The sequence below is a fragment of the Callospermophilus lateralis genome, chromosome 3 (genome assembly GCF_048772815.1).
Source record: "Callospermophilus lateralis isolate mCalLat2 chromosome 3, mCalLat2.hap1, whole genome shotgun sequence".
Lineage (NCBI taxonomy): Eukaryota > Metazoa > Chordata > Mammalia > Rodentia > Sciuridae > Callospermophilus > Callospermophilus lateralis.
This window is the reverse complement of record NC_135307.1, coordinates 118,939,386-118,964,520: the sequence shown is the minus strand read 5'-3', so window position 1 is coordinate 118,964,520 and position 25,135 is coordinate 118,939,386. Positions and strand designations below refer to the sequence as shown.

At 33.5% G+C, this 25,135-nt stretch overlaps 1 protein-coding gene across 9 annotated transcripts in view; it reads right to left on the bottom strand.

The window, feature by feature from the left end:
* Positions 1 to 25,135, bottom strand: part of Scaper (S-phase cyclin A associated protein in the ER) — a 447,154-nt gene that overhangs the window by 394,028 nt on the left and 27,991 nt on the right. For all 9 annotated transcript variants that reach the window (XR_013090777.1, XM_076851161.1, XM_076851163.1 and 6 more), the window contains 3 exons: positions 12,352 to 12,469; positions 9,078 to 9,148; positions 5,803 to 5,997 (listed from right to left, as the gene is read on the bottom strand). Coding sequence is in view for 8 of the 9 variants with exons in the window: in XM_076851161.1 (XP_076707276.1) it covers positions 5,803 to 5,997; positions 9,078 to 9,148; positions 12,352 to 12,469 (384 nt within the window). In the remaining variant the exon portion in view is untranslated. The remainder of the gene's footprint in view (positions 1 to 5,802; positions 5,998 to 9,077; positions 9,149 to 12,351; positions 12,470 to 25,135) is intronic.

Genomic DNA, 25,135 nt, shown 5'->3' with positions numbered 1-25,135 from the left:
AAATGAGAAGAAATACTTTTAAAGTGAAAGTATGGAAGCAAGACACAGTGCCGTACCCCTCACAGCAGGCTGAGGCAGGAGGATCACCAAGTTCAAAAGCCAACCTCAGCATGTTAATGAGGACCTAAGGGACCTAGCAAGATCCTATTTCTAAATAAAACATAAAAAGGGGATGAGGATATGACTGAGCGGATAAGTTCTCCTAGGATGAATCCCCAGTACCAAAAAAAAAAAATAGAAGTAGTAGTAGTGAAAGTATGGTATGATACCTATTCTTAAGGAATAATTATGTTACCATAATTTAGTCCAGATAATTAAGTTTGACCAACTTTAGTAGTATTGTGACCTGACAATTGCACTCTCAAGTGAAGAAAAAGAAGAAATAAAAAGAAAACACTATTATACTAAGAGAGTCATGTTCATATTTATGTATCATTAAACCTATAGTGTGGAAAATGGATAGGAAGAAGGCAGAGTATCCTATGCAGTTGTAATCTAAGCATTTTATCATGGCATCTTGAACTAGAAGAAGAACTAGGATGTTAGCAGGGGAGAATTAGAGAATGGAATGGATTGCAAAGATTTAGAAAGCAATTGTGAAATAAATTAGTTCATTGGACAATAGTTTCCTGAGGTTAAGAGAGAAATCAAAGATGTCTCCCAAGTTTCAAGAATAAACATCTGAGTGGAGGCAGAATTTGCCATTCAGAATTTGCCATTCAAAGAGAAACACATCTCCAGGTTTATGATGAGAAAAAGAGAATTAAACTTAGTTTTATATATGCCAGTTTAAAGTGTTGGAAGATATCCAAGTCAAGAAGCCAACTAGGGAAGGTGGACATAAAGTTCTGAGTATCATAAGAGAGGCAGATATAGGCTAGGGTTATAAATTTCTGAATCACCACAGCAAAGGAATGGTAAACTAAGCCATGGCCTGAATAAAATTTCAGAGAATAAGTATAAATTAGTGAGACAAGGAGGAAGCCTGAAGTGAATCTTAATGATCCTAACAATTAAAAGTCAGGTGGCAAAGAAAAATTCAATACAGAGGATACAAAAATAACAGTCAAACAAAGGAACAAGAAAATTAGTAGAGGGCACTCCATAAAAGCCACAGGAGAAAGTTCTCTAAAATGAAGGAATCAGTCAACGGTATGGAAAGCTGCTCAGAGACCATGGAAGAAACTAAAAAACATCTACTAGGTTTAGCAATAAATTGACGAGCAACCTTCACAGGAGTTAACAGAAGCTCTATAGGACATGACACCAGATTCAAGAAGACTAATGAGTATAGGAAAAAAAGAAAATGGAGGCAGCAAATACAGAAAACACTTTCATGAAACTTGGCTAAGAAAGGAAGGAGGAAAATGGCATGGGGTTTGGGGAATAAACTAAAGAATAAATAGAGAGGATCTGGGGTTTGGGGTTGCTTTGTTGTTGTTGTTTTGTTTTTAGGATGAAAGAGAAACATGTTCAATGCTGATGAGAGAAGATGATAATGAAGAAAACAAGAAACTATACAGAAAAGAGAATTTTCTTAGTTGTCACCTTCCAGGTTGCCAAGTAATCTTGTGGTTCTAAAAGTCAGCCTTCTCTATCAGTTATTTTAGACCCTATTTCCTCAAACCTCCAACCCCATATACTTCCTACTTTTTAAAAATAATAAGAGCAGAGAATTTCAAACTCTTACCACAAATTTCCACCTTGATCCCATCTGTTCTTGTTCCTATTGAATGTCAAAGAGAAATGGCTTTCTCTTAACTTCAGTCAACCTTGACCACAATACTCTTATGACTTTAGGAACATTACTATTCTTAGTCTTCTTACTTCTATGATTATTCCTTCTCTGTCCCTGGACTCATTCTCATTTGTCCATCTGTGACTCTTCTTTTTCCTAATTATAAAGTTTTTTTTAATGGATCTTTCATTTTTATTTATTTATTTATATGCAGTGCTGAGGATCAAACACATGCCAGGCAAGTGCTCTAGCAACTCCAGCCCCTTATTTTCTTTTATATTGTATGTTATACGTTTCAGAACATTTTCTCATGTCTCCATTTGATCCCTAACTTGTTGAACTGCAAATCTCAACTGACATATAAACATAAAATAATTGTTTTTCCCCATAACTACTCTGTTGAATCCTAAATCTACTAAGTATGATCAGTAAAATTCCAAAATTTTTCAGTCATATTCAATGATCAAAGCATAGTTTTTAAATTCTATCTATGGACAACATGCCTCATTAGCACAAGTGAGAATTCCACAGCCTCTACCAGATGCCTGTGGTGGGAAAGGGCAAGGCTTGTTCTTACTGGCTCTCTCCTCCGTTCCTCCCCCATGCTTCTGTTCCCACTCTCCTTCTTTTATAAACTTATGTCTTCTTCCATAAGTAGCAGCTGTAAGAAAAGAGCAATATTCTACTTACAAAGCTTGCCAAACATTAGTGATGGGTCTGCCACAGTCATCAGCTGACCTTTTCTACAGGGCTCAAATTATGCCAACTCCCAACAGAATCAAGTGCTACCAGGAAGCAACACATCCATGGTTTTTCTGATTCAGTCTGAAGTCAGTGCCTTCTAACTAATGTGTGCGCTGATGGTGATTTCTGCACAGGTAGCACACATGATCTCTAGGCAGCATGCAGGTTCACCCTTGTTCCTGTTGCCCAATTCCATCAGAATTTTGCATACATTCACATAGCCAAGGATTACCTTAGGAAGCCCCTCAGCCTTTAACATCTTCAGGTATGTTTATGCTCCTTCTCTCACATAAAACATAAATCTCACCAGTTTCCTCTTTACTTGATCACAAAGAACTCCTTCAGAAGCATACTACTACCCTAGAGATCCTTCAGACCCAGCTTACCTAGAATACTCTAGTAAGCCTATTGTGCTACAAAATGTCTTAGACACATATAAGCATCAGTATCTGTATCTGAGGGTGCCCCCAAACTTCTGGGAATATGCTTCTAACTCTCCCCAAGCTAAAATGAAAACAGGGAAAGGAAAGTAAAATGTGTTCCCAACATTCTTTCCCCCAGAACTCTTTTAACACATTCCAGACACACCAAAATCATTCAGCACATCAAATATCCTGGTAGAGAAAAGATGCCAGCCCCTCCTCCCTGCAGCCACACCCACAAACTTCAAGAACACTTCCTTAAAGTTTCATCTCATTTTTTTGTGAGAATAAGTTGATGAGATAACCACCACTTCATTAACTGTACATAGCCCAAAAGGCAATCTCCTCCTAGCCCACCCTCTAGCCCATTTTATAAGGGGGCAAGGGAAACATAGGGGTGGTGATTAGAGTATGTCTTTGCTGGGATGTCAGTTCCTAGCAAGTCAAGCAATGAAACAGTTGATGTCATAACAGACACATCCTCGAACTCAAAAAAGTGAAGAATTTAGCCTCTTTTAATTACAGAGGGAAGTGTGGTCTGTATTCCTGGGTAAAAAGTAAAAATATTTTTCACTAACATGCTACACTTATCATGTGAATTGCATAACAAAGATGGTACTAACTACACTTTACATATGGGACACAAAACTGAACTGTGGTTATTTAATTAAGGCTAAAACACAAAAATCACAAATGAGGATAAATCCTTTAGAGCATCAACAAAAACAAGAATTGAATCTACATGCAAAATGAAGGGAAATCCCTGAGTTACATATCTACAAAGTACTAACCAAATGAGGATATAGATGGCAATGCTTTGATAACTAAAATAGAGAAATATGTAAACAAAAAAGGAACACTAGTTATTACCCAGCATATGCTTAGACCAAATGTTAGACTGTATCATTTTACATTACCAGCTGTAAGTCCTAGAGAAGGCCAAAATAGAAAATGAGAATAGCTTTCTCCCAGATTTTACTTCTCAGCATAAGTCTTTGAGAATCTTGGCATAGTACAAGCATTCCTCTCATTTTCTCAAAACCTTCTCCATCTTTTAATCTACATCTTACATTAAAAAAAATTATATTACTATTAAACTTTCACAAAGCTTTAGATAAATGAGTGACAGAGCCAGAAATAAGTTACATTTCTAGCTTCCTCAAACACAGAAGTATCAGAGGCAGATGCCAGAGTTTCTGCTTGCTAAATGAGACACGATTATAATTAGTCAATCTCACTTCTCTAAAGAAGTACACATTTGGGCTAGGGTTCAGTGGTAGCACATTTGCCTGGCACTTGTGAGGCACTGGATTTGATTCTTAGCACCACATATAAATAAATAAATAATCAATGTCTAACAACAACTAAAAAACATTTTTTTTAAAAGAAGTACATTATTTCCCAAACAAATTTTTTTGGTTTGGTTTGGTTTTAATTTTTTTTTTTTTTTTTTTTTTTTTGGTAGTTGTAGAGGGACAGCATGGCCTCATTTTATTTTATTTCTTTAATTTTTTTTTAAGTTTTTGATGGACCTTTATTTTATTTATTTATACATGGTGCTGAGACTAGAACTCAGGGTCTCACACGTGCTAGGCAAGTAAGCTACTGCTGAGCCCTTATTTATTTTTATGTGGTGTTGAGGATCGAACCCAGTGCCTCACACATGAAGTGCTCTGCCACTGAGCTACAGCCCCAGCCCAGACATATGTCATTTTTAATCACAAAAATCAAAGAATCTGGTGAATTGATTGATCTCTATGACTGATCTGGAGATGATCTAGACCCACATGCTCTTTTTTAGAAGCTAAAACCCAAAACTAAGTCAGTAGTGTTTTCCATTATAATCTGCTAACTCATTATTCTTTAAGGATATGGTTTTATTTAGAAGTATTTCTCTTAAAACATAAAAAGTTTTTACATAATGACAATAATAATATTAATTGTGACTACCGCATCATGTATTTGGACAATTTCAACTACCGCTCATTTTGAAACTTGGTTTTGATGAATATCTTCAAACTAGTCTAAAATTCATTTTTGTTCTTTCCAATTTAAGAGGAAACACAACTGCTGTCTCTTTGACCCTTCATATAATTCTAAAGCTAAATAATGAATTCCAAGGGTTTCAACCATATTCACACTTAAAACAGAAGTTATCTCTTTAATAATTATATAAAGACATATTGCTTTGGTTTTTCTCAAAATAATTTTTTCAATAAAAATTAATATAATATATAATTAGTATTTACTAAAATGCCAGGCTTTCTGGTGAATTTTTACAGATAGACTATATGTCTGTTTAATATCCTATTACAATCACAAGGTTATCTAAAATTAGAAAACACACCTTATGATGACATCCCAATCCCACCCAGGATTGTTTATGGTTAGCCATCAATCTCACTTTTCCCTGACCAGAGTGAATTAGGAGAATGATAAGTATCTCAACGGAAAGGGAGCATGTTCAATTAAAGACATTAAACATGAAACCAAAGAATGTGAAAATCTCACTAGTGCCACCTACTGTACCAACAGAGAATGCAAATAAGAAAGATTTTTAAAATTTTTGTGTGTGCTTCTGTGTGTACATCCCCCAATATTTGATTCCTTCCTCAGGATTATGTATCAGCTTTCTACCAAATCTTTCACAGAATATAAAAGCACCATAAAAATCATGCCAAAAACAAAGACTTTAAAATCAAGAAAAGTTCAAGCACAATGTTCATTTTAGTGTAAAATCAAAAGAAAAATTTTTCCTAAGAGGTAATGAAATAAAATGCATATAGAATTTATTAAAACTAAAATAAATGAGGTAAACAATCAAGGAAGATGTAGCAAAAATTGGAGCATAAGATGAAATGAAACACAAACCGCAAAGCATAACTTTGCATAACTTACCTTACATTCCACCACACTCTGATCTGATTCACAAGTTACGTAGATTTCATCTACTGCACGGCGAAGATTGTCAAAAAGAAATGCCCAGTACCGAGCTCTAAGATCAATTTTCCGAGGATGCCTTGTTTTAGAGGGACTTTTATCAAAGTGTTTATCTCCAACTGCAGATGTTATCTTACAGTCAATTGCAGTATTCTAGTCAAATAAAATACATGAAAAAAGTATAAGGCTTTCAGGGACTGTTGTTTTGTATAAAGCACATTTTCAACATAAATACTTTTATCTAACATTGTGTTTGAGTTCCTCAAAACAAAGTTTCTCACCTTAAAGTTTCTCACTGTAAAATGGACAGGTTTATAAGGTCAATTTTTATTTTAGACAAGTCTTACTGAAGATTATGATGACTTAGGTGACTCAACATTTAGCAATAGGAGTGCTAAAGTTATTCCTGATTTACTGGAACACATGTATGGCACATTCACATATATTAACAAATAATAAATAGCAATGTCAACATTTTGAAATTGCTTGTATATATTCATTTACATATCCCACGTACTAGTTATACTTGGGTACAGTGTCATCTTTCTACATTTGTTATGTGGATTTTTTAAAAACCTATCTAGTTCATGAGACTTACCAATATATTTCACATCTTTTTACAAGCAACTTTTCCCAAAGAATCACTTTTCTTCTTACTGAAGTACATCTTTAACAGTTCTTCATTAAGAATTTGTAAATGGCTGCTATCGTTTCAATGATTTCCCAAAATCAGTGTGTTGGAAATATAATCCCCAATGCAATAGTTTTAAAAGGTGGGGATCTTTAAGGTATGATTAGGTCACAAGGGCTCTCCCCATATGTATAAATAAATGTCATTATTGTAGGAGTCAGTTTGTTATCATGGAACTGGTGTTCTCTTCCTTCTTCTTGTGCACATGAGAGCACACTTTCTTGACATATGATACCTTCTTCCACAACAGGATTCAGCAAGAAGGTTTGTACCAGATATGGCCCAATGACCTTGGATTTCTCAGCCTCTAGAACCTTGAGCCAAATAAACTACTATTGCTATGACATAATGCAAGCAAAAAAAAAAAAAAATGCACTAAACAATAAAAAACATGGACTAAAACAATAGTAAACATTTAGTCTTACCATATAAACTGGCTGTATTTCACTCTTACACTTAAATGATCATTTGACTAAGCACAGAATTGTGGGTCAAAAGTTATTTTGCTTCATAACTTTGAATTATTGCTCCATTGGCCTTTCATTGATAACAATTCTATTAACCTGTCATTCCCTAGCAGGTTTACTTCCTGACAATTTTAAGGACATTTTTCCTTAACTATGATGTTTTGAAGATTCTCTAGAATGAATTTGAGTATAAACCTATTTTATTCACCCTACTCAGCTCCAGTTGAAGCCCTGAAGCTCTTGAGAATTCATAGAGTAAGGGATATTTTCAATACACCTGTTATTTATTCTCTACTTTCAGAAGACTTAGTAGACATGTTATTAGAATTTATCAATCTTAAGTTCTCTTTCACATTTTCTATTTCTGTAATTCTCCAAGTTATATTTTAAGTTGTCCTCCAATTCACAAATTTTCTTTCAGTAAACTCTTTGTCCCATATATTGTTTATTCCATTAATTGAAGATTTTCAAAATTTCACTGATAACACATTCATTTCTAAGATTTTTATCTGGGTTTCTGTTTAATTATAAATTTTCAAAATTAATATTCACCTATTACATTTCTAATTTCTCCATCTTGCATTATAGTTATTCTAACACTCACTGCTTTAAAAGTTTAAAAGTTCTCTTTAGAAAAAATGTCATTTCATTACCATCTCATTTATGGAATACTCTATTTTATGATGCTACTTTCCACATGTGATTTGATATTTTGCTTTGCAAACTTATTTTGAGATCGAGTTTCTGATCTTTTACCTTTTTATTTTCGTCGCCTTTATGGTTACCAACAATCTAGCCCACTATTGTTCCACTTCCATGGGTCTTTTATTGGGGCCTTGTAAGTCTTTACCTTTAAGAATACGACTGTTATGGTTTAGATATAAAGTGTCCCATAAAAGCTCATATATAAGACAATTCAAAATTTTTCAGAGATAAAATGATTAGATTATGAGATGTGTGACCTAAGCAGTGGACTAAACAATAGAAAACATGGACTAAAACAATAATAAACATTTTTTTTTTAATTTTAGTTATATATATAGACAATGTGATACTGAGGATCAAACCCAGTGACTCACACATGCTAGGCAAGTGCTCTAACTGAGCTACAACTCTATCCCCTGGATTAATTATTGATGTGGATTAACTGATTAGTAACTGTGCACAGGTAGGGTGCGGCATTCCCATTGGAATTGATCTTCTAGAAATCTATCCTTTTTGGTTTTGCCCCCAACTCCACTTACCTGTCAATATACATATTTGTTTTCTTCACATCCACCAAGATTTTTATCTTACTGTTTAAAATATCCTATTTCCTTTTAAAAATTTTATCACTGATGCCTCTGTGTGTGGGGAGTGAAAATTATTTGTAAACTCACAGTGATATCTTAATTAGAAGTCCATGTTTTCCTCTTATAACATTATTATTTTACATAATATATCTAGTATATTAAAAAATACCAAACTAAAATAACACATAACATACATAATGTATATAAAAACAAAACAACAATGAATTTAAAAGATAACTATACTTATGAACACTTTCCCAAAAATTAGGTAGTTTGTGTTCTCCACACATTTTAGTAGAGGAACTTGAAAACTTTTAGAGACAATATATACACTACCCTACAAACCTAAAGGCTTCAGATTAACACCAAGAATGACGAAAAAGGAACTGTAGCAGAAGGGTTAAAATTAAAACTATGGAAACTGACAACCTGACTTCAAATACTGGCTGTGTCACTTACTAGCATGTTACATAGCCTCCTTGCCTCAGTTTCTTTTTGTAATATAACTTCACTTTTGTAAGTGAGGACAATAATAATGTCTACACCAAAGGGTTGTTATAAGAACCAAATAAACATTAATAAGCATTAATATTTATAAATACTTAGCACAAACTAGGTACACATGAGTATAATACACACATTTGTTAAATTTAAAATGCTACATTAAATTTTCACATGAAGATAAAGTATATAATAAGTACTAAAATATTGTATTTTATAACTTACAATATATTCAGGAATTTAAATTAAAAGTAACTAAATAAAAAGTAATATACGCCGTACCTGCTTAGTAGTTTTATGAGTGCCTTGAATTGTCCTCTTAGATTTTCCACCAGTTTGACACTTAGGTTTCCCTTCAAGGCAAGAAACAAATAAATAAGAAAATATTTAGACAAAGAGGAATGAAAGGAAGGGAGGGAGAATGGGAACAGGAAAGACAGAATGATTGGACATTACTATCTATGTGCATATATGATTATACAACCAATGTAATTCTACATTATGTACAATCAGAAGAATGAAAAGTTATACTCCATATATGTATAATGCCAAAATATATTCTACTGTCATGTATAACTAATTAGAACAAATTTTTAAAAATAAAATAAAATAGTATTACTATTTAAAAAAATAGAAAACACAAAATTAAACTGTAGGTAATTAGATAATATAAAACTAAACTATAAAAATTATCCAAGTATAATAACACAAAACTTCTATCCATCGAACACAAAACTTCCATCCATCGAACACAAAACAGTACGATCTATGCATGATCAATGGAAACTACTGATGATACAGTTGTTGTTTTTTGTTTTTTTTTTTAATAAAGGTAAATTTCCAAAGTCCCAGAGGCTGCTTTTTTTGAATGGCTTTCTCAGAATAAGAATAAATCAACTTCTAAAGAAGTCAGATAACCAGATGTGGTGGCACATGCCTGTAATCCCAGCAGCTCAGGAAGCTGAGGCAAGAGGACTAAAAGTTCAAAGCCAGACTCAGCAACTTAGTGAGATCCTGTCTCAAAAACAAAACAAATCAGTCTGTGGATATGACTCAGTGGTTAAATGACCCTGTGTTCAATCCCTAGTACCATAATAAAAATGAACATACACACACACACATATGAATTACAGAAGTCAGATAATCTGACAATTTAAAAAAAAAATCAAGTTACTGAGAAATACTTCCTTTAAATTTATTTCAACAATAAAATTAAGAATATTTTTACCATAATAAAAAATTTTAATTTTTTAAGAATAATTTTACAATATAAGTCCAATATTTTATTTTTATTAATTTCTCTGCTTTATGAAATACACAGTTCGATTTTGCAAAGGTTAAGGATTGCAGATTTAGCTCAGTGGTAGATCACATGCCTAGCATACAGAAGGCCATAAATTCAATACCCAGTGCTTACAAAAACAGAGGGTTTTTTATAGTCAGATGTCTCATTCTCTAACATGTACATAAGAAAAACTTCTTTTTTCTACAAGATAATTTTGAAGCAGGACCCTGATGAAGAATAAGTGATATAAGCCATAACACACAGGCATTTATCCAACTCCCTCACTGGTCTACCAGACATAAAGGCAGAAAAATTACACTACATAGCTCTTCATTCATTCTGTTTACAGAACATACCAGCCAGAATTTTTAGAAAAGCCAGCAGAAAAAAAACAGCTTGGAACAAACATCAGAGGAAAAGAAAGAACCCAAAGAAGAGAGCCCTTGTTTAAAATGGAACTATCATCCTCAGAAATATTTGAGTATACATACATATATTGTAGCCATACTATAATAACAAGCTATTATAAAAATAAACATTTTTTCGAGAGAAAATAACTGTCAACCAAGATTACTACATCCAACAAAGCTATCTTCAAAATCAAAGAGAAATAAAAAACTAACTCCAAAATAAGCAGATACCAAAAGAATTAATGACTATTAAACTGGTAGTATAGATGACACTTAAAGGAAATACTACATACAGAACAAATTAAAAACTAACTCCAGGGCTCAGGATGGATAAACCTCATTGGAAACACAGCTAAGCATATAAGAAACAGGACCAAATTAAACATTAGAAATAAGTAAAAATGGCAAGAATTAATAAACATCTCTCTAGAAAAGCACTGAATGTAAATAGTCTCAATTCTCCAATGAAAAGACATAGACTAGCAGAATGGATTAAAAAACAAGACTCAACTATATGTTGTTTGCAAGAGACTCACCGCACAGGCAAAGACATCCACAACTGAAACAGAAAAGGACAGAAAATGACACATCATGCAAAGGGAGCCTGAAAACAAGTAGGAGTAGCTACTCTCACATATGACAAAGCAGATTCCAAAGACAAAATTAATCAGGAGAGACAAAGGTCACTTCAAATTGGTAAAGAAAACAATACGACGAGAAGATAAAACAACAGTCAACATTTATGCCCCAAATGTCAATGCATCTAAATATGTAAAATAAACATCATTAAACTTAAAGATTCAGATAGGCCTCAATATAATAATACTCGGTGATTAAACACACCTTTCTCACCAACAGAGATTCTTCTGACCTAAAAAACATTAATCAAATGAACCTAACAAACATCTACAGATTGTCAGTTTAAAAAGACAGATGTTGTGTTCAATAAATATAAGAAAAGAATTTTGGAAGGGAAGGAAGAAGTATAGGAGCAAGAGTAAACTATTGATTTTTGAATCAATATTTATAAGTCTAAAAATATTTATAAGTCTAAAAATATTTTTTGAAAAAATTACTCATTAATAACTAAAAAGGAAAAATTTATAGTGGAGATTCTTGGTAGATATATGAACTAATTAAAGTTAACATCACTGATAATGAGATAGTGTGATAATTTGATACATGTATACAACAAATAAATTGGGGTAATTAATATTTCCATCTTCTTAAAACATCTATCCCTTATTTGCACTGGGATCCTTCAAAATCCTCTCTTCTGGTTTTATTGGCAGCAGTGGTGGTGGCAGTGTTGGTATTTTATTTTTGTGGAGCTGGGGATTGAACATGGTACCTCACACATGCTAGGGAAGCACTCTAGGCTACTTCCGATTGTTTTTATTAAAACAAATGGTAACTTGTTGTAAACTATAAGAATTCAGGAAAAGAAAAAAATTTAAATCTCTTGTAACTTCTCATCTGCCAATCATAATAATATAACAAGCGCCAATTTCATTGTTATCTGAAACAGCAAAGCTAACAATATCACTTTTATTAAGCCATGTGTATATAAAAGCAATTAAAAAATATTTGACATATACTAATTTTCTCAAGAGTTCTAACTGTGAACATCCAGCTTTCAATCTATATCGTTTAGAACAAAATATATCCTTCTAATTTTTTCTATTCTGTTTTGTTTGTTTTGTTTGAGATGGGGTCTAGCTATGTTGCCTAGGCTGGCCTTGAATTCCTGGGCTCAAGGGATCCTTCTGCCTCAGCCTCCAGAGTAGTTAGAACTACAGGTATGGTGCCTGTCTATCATAGTTTACAACAAAGATGAAACCAATTATTTTACAATACATACCATCATCATCTTTGCTTTCCAATGGAACACTCCAAGCTATTAGGTTTCTTGCTGTGCGACCCTCCTCTGCAACTATTCTCCTTACTTTATCATGACTATTGGAACGCTGGAACGAAGCCTACATATAAAAAAGAGAAAATTATTATGCATTAGATAAGTCAACATACAGACCATATTTGAGAACATTATTTTCTACATTTTCTCAAAAAGGAGACATTTAAAACTAATTTGGAATTTAGAAGGTGGTTAAACAGAAAAGAAAGTCAATCGTAATTTTTTTAAAGCTTTTAACTTTAAAAGCTTTAAAAAATTATTTCAAGAATAAATATAATCTAAGGTTTGAAAAACTGTCCAAAGAAACATAAGCACTGCTGTGTGTCCATATCAGCACCACCACTTACATATTAACAGGTTCAAGGGAAAGAGACCACATTTTACAAACATGCTATAAATTTCCTCTGAAAGTTCTCTGCAGAATAAAATGTTTTCTAAAACTCCTTTTTTTAAAGTGAATTTCCAGGGTTGGGGTTGTGGCTCAGTGGTAGAGCGCCCGCCTAGCATATATGAGGCACAGATTCGATCCTCAGCACCACATAAAAATAAATAAATAAAGTGAATTTCCACTCAGCTGTTAACTGCATGATTAATTCTAAGCTACTGGGATCTAAACAGTAATTCCTAAAACTGAAATATCTAAAATGCAAATTGTAAAACTCAAACTACTTTACAAAATGTGTGTGATTTATTTCCTACTGTAGACGCACCCAACCTACAAGCAGCACTAACTGACAAGTTTAGCTCCACCAAGACCCTGAGCTAGCTGGGACCCAGGCCCAATAAAACAAACACTGGTTCCCCACTAATAAATGCAAATATGAGCCAGATGCATTAGTACTGTCACTTGGGAGGCTGAAGCGAAAGGATCACAAGTTTGAGGCCAACCTCAGCAACTTAGCAAGACCCTGTCTCAAAATGAAAAATAGAAAGGACTGGAGGTCTAATTCTGTGGAAAGAGTGTCCCTGGGTTCAATCCCAAAAAATTACATATGCATGTATATATTTATCTATTGATAAATAAATGTATCTATTTGTCAATTGATAAATATTTACACGTATACACACACTACAGAAAATAACCTGTTTTTATAAGCCAAGTATGTATGGGAAGAAAGGGATCCTAAAGAATCCACATGAGCAGAGAATCCCATGTGGGCAATTGGCCTCTGTATCAAACAAGTTCACCACTGGGCCCAGCACAAAATTCCAGTCCAATTAATGTGTGTTTTCATGCCCTCTTCTAATCCTTCTTAGCCTAGTCTGCATGTCTGAAATCCTTAGGCAACAATACATTCATTGGAAAACTACTATTTGCAAAGAAGCATTTAAGACAGTGAGAAAATGTAAGTTGATCCTTAAACAACACAGGTTTGAACAGAGCAGATTCACTCATGAGCAGATTTTTTTTTTAATTTCCAACAACTTGAAGAAACTTAAAGACAAACCATACATCCTATAAATATTAAATTTAAAAATTAGATATGTCATGAATGCATAAAATATATGTAGACAATAGTGTATCATTTACTATCATAAATATACAAATATCTGTTACAAGAAGTTAAAATGTATCAAAACTTATACACACATACAGACTATAGTATTCACAGTTGAAAATGTAAATAAATGCAAAGATGCAGTATTAAATCAGAAATGTATAAAATTAAGTGAGGCAAAAATCTCAGCTCTAAATATCTACAATATTTTACTTATCTATTCAATTCAAAATACAGTTTCAGAATCATTAACCTATATCCCTATGAGAAACATATTTACTAACTAGATTATGGCATTTCTGTATAGATCTTGTCCTTAGCTTTTTCCTGTATTCTATCAAAGTACTGTTTTCCAAAATCATCAAATTAGTTCTTATTCTCTTCAATATGGTTATATTATTTACTTGTAATATGTTACTATTTACATTCCAATTTTGGGTTCTCCTCACCTAGTGGTTGATTTTTAATTCTTGATTATTTGGGGAACATATTTCTCTCAAAGGAACTTAGTAATGACTAGTATAACTTCAGAGGAAGAATAAACTCTCTGAACTCTAGAGCAAGGGTTAACAAACTTCTTCTACAAAGGGCCACATAATTTTTTTTAAGCCTTTACAGACTGTTGAGTTTAGATGCTGAATGTCTCAAAGGTTCATGTGTTAGACAACTGGTCCCCAGAGGGGCACTATCAGGAGGTGGAGTATTATTTAGGAGGTAGGCCTAATGAGAGGTTATTGAGGGTGTGTCCCTGCAAAGGATTTTGGAACCCCAAGCTCATCCAGTCACTTTCTCCTTGCTTCCTGGCTGATGAGATGAGCAGTTTCCTCCACTACTCACTCTCCCCCATTGCCATCTGGCACATCCACCAAAGAGAAGGCTCAAAGCTGTAAGTTCACTCAATCTTTGGAACTTCCAAAACTGTGAGCTAAAATAGACTTTTTAGCTTTATAAATTAAATGTTTCAGGTATTTTATTATACAGACAGAAAGATGACTAACACAGTTCATAAGGTCTCAGTAACATGTACTCAAGTTTGTCATTTTATGGGAAGCAGCCAGACAATTGGTGAGACTGTGTGATGAGAAGCCAATTATGAGATAAACAGATATTACTTTTTATTTTGAAATAAATTCAAATTACAGACAAGTTACAAATTAGCCAAAAGAATATCCAAAATATCCTCATATTTTTGTGAGACATTTGAAATATAGTTATGATAGTCCTTGCCAGTGACACATCAATATGTATTTCTGATATGCAAGGAAACTCTCCTGTATTTCCCAGTTTTTACAACTATCAAATTCAGGATATTATCAAAATTATTACCTAAAATACAGTAATTATTTAAATTGCCAAAGACAATATTTTCATAATATAAAAAGAACTTGATAAAATACACTAGCCCAATTCATATAGAAGCTCTATAAACTCCAAACAAAATAAATTTAAATACCCAATCAGAGAGAAATTTGAAGATGGCAGAATGGAGCTAGGTGGCAATCCCTGACCTTTCCACAGCATACAAAAGAGGCAGTGAAGACTGATTGGAGACAACTACAGGTTTATACCTGGATTAAGGAAATATGGAGAATAGTATCAAGTTTTTTTATTAAGTTCAACAGTACATGGCTTTGCTCTGAAATAATTACAGTAAATAGGGTTCAGTGGCCTCTCTCAAAGTGGTGCTGCTGCTGGCAACAGCTTAGGACACACATTGAACATTAATCCCCAGATATTCACTCAGCCCAAGGTTATTAAGAGAAAGAAGCTCTAGTCCCTTGCATAAAAGAAGCAATAATCATACCAATCAATGGTATTTTGGTATGACCACACAAGCAGTATAAAAACAAACAAACACCCCACAACACTTCAACACTGACGCCAATGACACCATAGTGGAGAAAATATTGGAGAAAGAATTTAGAAACTTTATAGTTAAAATGTTCAACCAGCTTAAAGATATGAGAAATACATTTAGAAAGTATAGGCTGTGAAAGATCATTTCAATAAAGAGAGAGAAACCAAATGGAAGTTCTGAAAATGAAAGACTCAATAAATCAAATTAAAAATTCAATGCAAAGTGCTAGCAATAGATTAGACCACTTTGAGGCCCTGAAGACAAAGTTTTGAAAATAAAGTCAATAATAAAGAACAGATGTTAACAGACTATGACCAGAATATTCAAGAAATCTGGGATAACATCAAGAGACTAAATATAAGAATCACTGGTTGTAGCTCAGTGGTAGAACATTTGCCTTGCATGTATGAGGCACTGGGTTCGATCCTCAGTACCACATAAAGATAAACAAATAAAAAGTAAAGGTATTGTGTCCATCTACAATTTAAAAAAAAAAATTTTTTTAAGAATCATTGGGGTAGGGGCTGGGGTTGTAGCTCAGTGATAGAGTGCTTGCTTTGGATACACGAGGCCCTGGGTTTGATCCTCAGCACCACATTAAGTAAAAAATATATTTAAAAATAGAAGAATCATTAGGGTAGACCAAGGTGCCAAAATACAAAGTAAATGAAAACACAACCTTTTCAATTAAATAGTATTACAAAATTTTCCAAATCTTAGGAATAAGATAGAAATCCAAATACAAGAGGCATATAAAATAGGATGCAAAAAGATCCCTCTCCAAGACTCGTTATAATGGAAATACCTAATATGCAGAATAAGGATAGCATTTTAAAAGTCACATGAGAAAAACAGCAGGTCACGTTTAGAGATAAACTAATTTGGATTTCAACTGATTACTCAATCCAAATCCTAAAACCCAGGAAGTCATGAAATAATATATACCAAGCCCTGAAAGAAAACAGGTACCAACCAAAATTATAATATCCAGCAAAAATGCCCTTCATAATTTTTGATGAAATAAAAACCTTCCATGATAAGCACAACTAAAGAATTCATAACCACTAAGTCAGTACTATAAAATATACTAAATGAAATGTCTCTTGAAGAAGACATGAAAAATAGAACTGAAAACAAGCACAGGAAAAACTTCTACTGGAAGAATAGTTTATTAAAGGGGAATCAAGTACAAATTAAGCATTAGAAATCAAAATGGCAAGAAATAAAAATCATCTCTATTAATAACGTAAAAAGTCGGGCTGAAGTTGTGGCTCAGTTGTTACAGTGCTTGCCTAGCATATATGAGGCACTGGGTTCGATTCTGTGTACCATATATAAGTAAATAAATAAAGTCAATCAACAACTAATTTTTTTAAATGTAAGAAGTCTACAAACTCTTCAATCAAAAGATATAGATTGGCAGATTGGATTAAAAAAAACAAGACCCAATCAAACAATGTTTATAAGAGATTCATCTTATAAAGACATCCATAGATTTAAAGTAAAAGGATGGGAAAAGCTATATCATGCAAAATGGTAGCTATAAGCAAGCAGGGGTAGCTACTCTCATATTAGACAAAGTAACTTCAATCCAAAATTAATCAAAAGAAACAAAGAAAGTCATTTCATACTGATTGAAGTAATACGATATAATGACTATAAATGTTTATTTTTCAAACAGCAGTGCATAATAAATAAACCACAATACAATAACACTCTTTCACCACTGGATACACCATCCAGACATAAACTAAGTCAAGATTCTTCAGAACTAAAAAACACTATGAATCAAATGGACTTAACAGACATCTATATAATATTTCATCTATCAACAACTGAACTCACTTTCTTCTCAGCAGTACATGTAACATCCTCTAAAATAGATGATATTTTAAGACACAGAGGAAATCTTAGCAAATACCAAAAAAGATAATTCCTTGCAATCAGATTAAAATGAAACGAAATTAGAAATCAATAAAAAACAGAAACCCTCTAACACCTGGAGATTAAATAATGCACTTTTGAATGACAAATGGATCACAGGAGAAATGTTAAAAATTTAGAAACTAATTAAAATAGAGATTACAACATATCAAAATTTTTGGGACTAGGCCAGGCCCAGTGGTGCACACCTATGATCCGAGTCACAGAAGGCTAAGGCCAGAGGATTTCAACTCTGTGACCAGCCTCAGCAACTCAGTAAGGCCCTAAGCAACTTACTTAAATATTGTAAAGGATATATATCAGCAAACCCAAGGCCAACATCACATTCAACAAGAAAAATTGAAAAAATTTCCTCTAAAATAAGGAAGAAGACAAAGAAGTCAATGCTTTTTTAGGTGGACACATATCTTTTTACTTTATTTTTATGTGGTGCTGAGGATCAAACCCAGTGCCTCACACATGATAGACGAACACTCTACCTCTGAGCCACAACTCTAGACCAAGGATGTCAACTCCTACCACTCCTATTCAACAGTCTTGGAACTCTAGCCAGAACAAGCAGGCAAGAGAAGGAAGTTATTAAGAGATACAAATAGGAAAAGAGGTCAAATGATCTCTGCAGATGTCATGATCCTATATTCAGAATACCCAAAAATTCCCACCGTAAGATTTCTGGAACTGATAAACAAATTTAGTAAAGTAGCAGGATAAAAGATCAACATACATAAAGCAATTGCTTTCCTATATGCCAATAATAAATCTGCTGAAAAAGAAATTAGGAAAAATATCCCATTCACAATAACCTCAAAAAAACAAAAAGTACTGAGGAGTAAATCTATCCAAGGAGGTCAAAGACCTCTACATTGAAAATAACAGAACACTGAAAAAAAGAAATCAAAGATGACATTAGAAAGATGGAAAGACCTCCTATTATCTTCTATGGGTAGAATATTATCACAGTGGGCATACTACTGGGGCTGGGGTTGTGGCTCAGCGGTAAAGTGCTCGCCTAGCATGCATGAGGCACTGGATTCCATCCTCAGCACCACATAAAAATAAAAAATAAAGATATTGTGCCCACCTAAAACTAAAAAATAAATATTTTTTAAAAGTGGGTATACTACTAAAAGCATTATATACATATATATATATATATATTAAATGCAATCCACATCAAAATATCAATGAAGTTCTTCACAAAACTAAAAAAAAAAAGTTGTAAAAATAATTTGGCAGAGGAAGAAACCCAGAAAAGCCAAACAGTCGTAAGAAAGAACAATAATGCTGGAGGCTGTCATCACAAAACCAAACCTCAAATTATACTACAGAGCTGTAGTAACAAAAACTGCATGGTACTAGCATCAAAACGGACATAAAGACATGAACTAGAAGACAGAGACAAACTCACATAGATAAAGTTATCGATACTCCATAAAGGTGCCAAATACATACATTGAAGAAAAGAAGGCCTTTTTTAACAAACAGTTCTGAAAAAAAACTATATATCCACATGTAGAAGAATGAAACTAAACCTCGATTTTATCACCCTACATAAAAATCAGGTTAAAGTGAATCAAAGACCTAGGAATTAGACCAGAAAGTCTGAAACTGCTAGAAGAAAATGTAGGCCCACTCCTAACATACTGGCACACACTGACTACCTTAGCAAGACTCCTAAAGCACAAGAAATAAAATCAAAAATCAAAAAGTGGGGCAGCATCAAATTAAAAGCTTTGGCAGAGCAAAGAAAGAACATGAAGGAGAGAGCCTACAGAATGAGATAAAATTTTTGCCACCTGCTCCCCAATAGGGGATTAATATCTAGAATATATAAAGAACTCAAAAAAGTTAACAGCAAAAAAAGAAAATCAATAAATGGATAAAAGAATTAAACAGAACTTTCTCAAAAAAAATACAAATGGTCAATAAATATATTTAAAAAATGTTCAACATCTCTAGCAGTCAAGGAAATTCAAAGCAACTACACTGAGGCTAGACATAGTAGTGCACACTTGTAATCCCAGTGGCTTGGAAGGCTAAGGCAGGAGGATCATGAGTTCAAAGCAACTTAAGGAGGCCCTGAGCAATTCAGCCAGATCAAATAGAATATAAAAAAAAGGCTGGGGGTGTGCTCAGTAATTAAGTGCTCCTGGGTTCAATCCCACCAACCCCCCCAAAAAAAAACTATATTGAGATTTCAAATTTCACTCTAATCAGAATAACAGTTATCAAGAAAACAAATAACAGTAAATGTTGAGGGGAAAGGTACACTCATACATTGTTTCTGGGACTGGAAATTAGTGCAACCATTCTGGAAAGCTGGATGGAGATTGTTAAAAAACTAGGAACAAAACCACCATATACCCAACTATCCCACTCCTTGACATTTATCTTAAAAGATCTAAAATCAGCATATTATAGTAATACAGCCACATCAATTTTTATAGAAGCACAATTCACAATAGAATAACTGTGGATCCAGCGTAGGTACCCGTCAATAGATGAATGGATAAAGAAAATGTGGTATAAATACACAAGTGAGTTGTATTTAGCCAGAAAGAATAATGAAATTATGGCATTTTCTGGTAAACAGATGGAACTGGAAAACACCATGCTAAGTGAAATAAGCCAGACCCAGAAAAAAAAAAAAAATCAACATTCAAATATACATAGAAGCTAGAACAAAATAAGAAAAAAAAGAAGAAAAGGGAGAGTAAATTCCATGAAAATAGGAGATCAGTGTAGTAGAGGAAGATGAATAAGGAGGAAGGAAGAGGGACAGAAAAAAGGAGGAATAGTGGAATGAATCTGACCAAGCTTTCGTATATACATACATGAATATAACAGTGAATTTCACCTTCATGTGTATCCATGATGCACTAATTTAGAAAAATAAATAGAAGAAAAATCAGAGTAGATGAAAGGAAATAGGGGAAGGGAGGAAAAAAGGAAAGGGTAAGTACTGGGGACTGAATTGGAGTAAATTATATTTCATGCTTTTATAATTATGACAAAGTGAATCCCAATATTATGTATAACTCAAATGAATTTTTAAAATTCTAAAAAAAATGTAAACAAGGTGGGGTGCAGTGGCACACACCTCTAATCGTGGCTACTCAGGAAACTGAGGCAGGAGGATCACAAATTCAAGGATAGCCTCAGCAACTTAGGAAGACCCTGTCTCAAAATTAATTTTTTTTCAAAAAGGACTGGAGATGTAGCTCAATGGCACAACACTCCTGGGTTCACTCCCTAACATCCCACACTCAAAAAAAAAGGTACACCAGAAAATCTGAATTTTAATTTTATTCTGACATAAGCAAGTCTACTGAGAGCTTTAAATAATAGTCTTTTTATTGCAAATATATTTAACAAAATATATATGTTTAAATATATGTGTGTACATACAAATGTATTGCTGCTGTGTGGCATACCTTTAATATTTACCAAAGGCAATGATAAAAATAATGGCTGATAATTATTGAGGGAAAAAAAATACCTAATCACATCACAGAAAAACTGATAACCTAAAATAAAGAGAAAAATCTTAAGAGTACACAGAGGATAGGAAAATAACAACTCATTGCCTTTAGAGAAACAGCAATAAGGTTAACAACTTTGCATTGTATAGGAAGTAATAAAAGAAATAACTTATTACAAAATTATTTCTTAAAATATCAATAACTTATTGCCTATTCAATGGAACAGTAGAGTCAAAATCCTGACTGAAGGAGGTTCAAGGAGAATAATGAGGACTGAGGCTGTAGCTCAATGGCAGAGCACTTGTCTAGCATGTGTGAGGCGCTAGATTCAATCCTTAGCACTACATTAAAAAAAACACTTAGAATAAAGGGATTCTTTCCAACTACAACTACAAAAAATGATTTTTAAAAAAAAGAGGTATAGTGAGAAAATGGAGATCAAACAATGAATCTAAAAAACACTTTTGAGTTCTGTCATAAAGAACACAAAGGGTTTTTTCCTAACATAAAATAGTTTTAAGGTCTGGGGCTGTAGCTCAGAGGTTGAGTGCTTGCCTAGCACATGTGAGACACTGGATTCGATCCTAAGCACCACATAAAAATAAATAAATAAAATAAAGATATTGTGTCCATCTACAACTATAATATATTTTTAAAAGAGTTTTAAGACAGGTGATATTTTTATGTTGATGAGAGTGATCCAGGAGGGAGAAAAATTGTGTTGTTACTAAAGAGGGAATAATCTCTTGGGTGCTAAATCTGTGAGTTGCAAGAACTGAATTTAGTGCACAAATTAATGAACTAACCAAACCAAACTACCAGAAAAACAAAGAGTGACCCCCTCTACTTTCATACTCTTCAATGAGAGTCTAACCCATATTTCCCTTGCCAAAACTTAAATTGTTTACATCTTTAACACAAACACTGGTATGGACAATTCCTTCATTCTTCTAATCTTGCCCTGGATATCCACATAGCATCTACTTACCTAATTAAGCTTTCAACGGAATTCATTATTCTCTGACTGCTGTCCAGCTCCTCTGTTCCATGTATATTTGCAAAATTCTCCAATCATCTCTTCTCTACTTTATTGCCATATTTTCCAATGAAGAAACACCATAAAACCTCCTCCATTAGCTTAAACACATCCTTCAGTGACTGTTAGTTCTAATTTACATTGCCATCTATTGTTCAGGTTACCGAAGCACCATTGTAACCAAAAGCATCACTACTTATTCCTGGCCAAATGAACTAGTTTAAATAGATGTACTACTTCCAGCTCTATTTCAGATAACTCCCTTATGCAAACAGAAAATCTTTTATAGATATATATCAGGTCATAAAATTCACTATTTCAGACATTAGATTCTAGTTCAAGAGTTTTCATTAATTAACGTGTTTCCAAAAACTAAAATGGATGGCCACAAGATACCAATGTTGCAGTAATACTAATCAAGAAATTCAAATCTAAGATTCTTTTTTCTATTAAAAAAAAATTCTTGGGACTAGGATTGTGGCTCAGTGGTAGAGTGCTTGCCTAGCATGGGCAGGACCCGGGTTTGATCCTCAGCACCACATAAAAATAAAGGCATTGTGTTGTGTCCATCTACACCTAAAAAATAAATATTTTTAAAAAAATTCTTTCTTCCACTTTACCATAAATTTTGCAAAGTTAGTTCTTTTGTACTTAGTACACAAGAAATATATTCAAAAAAAAGTTACCACCTCATATGTAAAAACATTACTATTCATCTTACTACATATGAAACAGATGCTTTCTATAATAAATGCTAAATGATTCCTTTCAGTAAAAACTCAAAGTCTAATCATTTTCACTAATCCAATACCTGTGAAATGTCAATAGTAACTTAAACATAATAGTTTTAAGTATTTTATTCTAAGTGTCAGGGTTTTAAATTCAATAATGAGTCCAAAACACTTCATAACTTTATAGATACCTATTTCAAACAGAATTTTACATAGGTTCTTTTCTTACAGGAGACTTAAACAAAATGTATATATTTTCATCCAAAGTCATAGTGTGCCACCTAGTGCTACATGAAGATTTTACAGATGTTTGTTCAAATACTAAATGTTTTAATTAAAAGCAACAAACTTCAGTGCTGAATAAAAATTTTTATGTTCAAATCTTGCAGTATACAATGAAAGCAAGTATTCAGAATGTTTACCAAACAGTCTATTTTTCTGAGGCTTGCTCCCAGGCTGAAAAAAGAAACTTCCTACTTTCTTACTTAACAATAAAACTAAATAATTTCTATTTTAACAACCTTTCCCATAACCTTAAAATGGTAACAAACTTTGTTTGCTAAATTTTTATGTTCGTTTTTTTTAAAACTTGACATACTTGCTTCAAAATCCATCCATACTCATGCTTACCCATAAAATGAAATTCCCAGAACTTTTTTAAAATGGTTTTCTGGCTTTCCAAATAATTCAGTAAAGAATCTTCTCTTCAATTCTCACTACCAAAGTCCTTCCTAATTTTGAGTAACATGAAGACAAGATTACCAGTCAGTGGACACCCAGAGTACATTAAAATTCTAAAAATGGCAGTGTTTGCATAGATTTTTACAAACCATGAGAAATCATACAACTGGTGCAATTTCCTATCATTACAGAATAATGAGTTAGAATCCTGTTTAGTAATTTACAACTATGTCAGTTCTTATTGATAATTTCCTGCCTTTCTAAAGATAAAACCATAGATGAACTGAGGCAGTCTAGACTACTATGAGGAGAAAAAAATTAACTTCCATCTTGTGTGAACTATTTGTGTGTGTGGTTTTTTTTTTGGGGGGGGGTCTCTGTGCTAACAGATTAGCCTACATTCTAAATAATACACGTCTTACCAATTCTATTTCTCAAACGTGCTTTGAAAACTTAAATCTAGTACTACAATCCTAGTCCAAGCCATCATCATCACAGGATAAAATTACAACAGCCCCTGTGACAGACTATATGCTAACCATAATCACTTGCTTTACCAATCAAAAATAAATAAGCAAAAAGAAGATCAGTGGAGTAGAGGAAAGAAAGCAGGAGGAAAGAAAAGGAGAAGGAAAGAAGAGAGGAATGGGGACTGAAATGGAGTAAATCAAATTCTCTGTGCATGTATGATTTTGTCAAGTGAAAACAAATTCTATATTTAACAATAATGCTTTAATTTAAAAAAAAAAAAAACTTAGTTTTTCTCCTGTCCAAAGCTAGACAACAGTTTCCAGACTTTCTTGCCAATAGATTTCTATGTGACTAAGTTCTGTACACTAGAATAGAGAGAGAAATCAGGCCATTTCCAGGTCTGGCTTATGAAAAAAACCTCCTGTATCACCATCTACACCATCAGCACTCTCTCCCTCAGTTTCCTCCATTTCCTGGTCAGATACAGAGGCTTCCTTCAGCCCAGAACTCTCTAAAGGATGCTGGAGTCAAAAGATGGAAGAAGATTGGTCCCTGAATCATAATATGGAACTCACATGCAGAATACCTGCTCTGAACTATTAATAAGAAATAAACTAATCTGTTTCTTCCTCTTCTGATTATAAAGGGCTAGATAATTGAAACCAACTATCTACTGAGAAAAAAACTGGAAAAAAAAATTTTTAAGCCTCTGTTTAGAAGCACCAGAAAAAAAAATAGAAGCAGTGAGCAATTACAGAGCCAAAATTGGGAAAAAGAAGAATTGAAAGAGGTGAAACCAGCAATCAGGGCTGCTTTTCCCACAAAGGGATCTGCCGATTCCAAGAGAGGCAGCCGTGGAAGAGAAGCTGAACCAAATCTGACAGACACTTTAAAACAGGGAGACAGAATTTGTCCAAAGCCATCTCAGGTTTTATGTCAGGCTCAGAAGTGTTTCACCCCAGGAATAAGGGTAAACCAGAAATACACTAGCCCTCACTAGGAGCTAGTTTTGAATCATCTCCATCTCT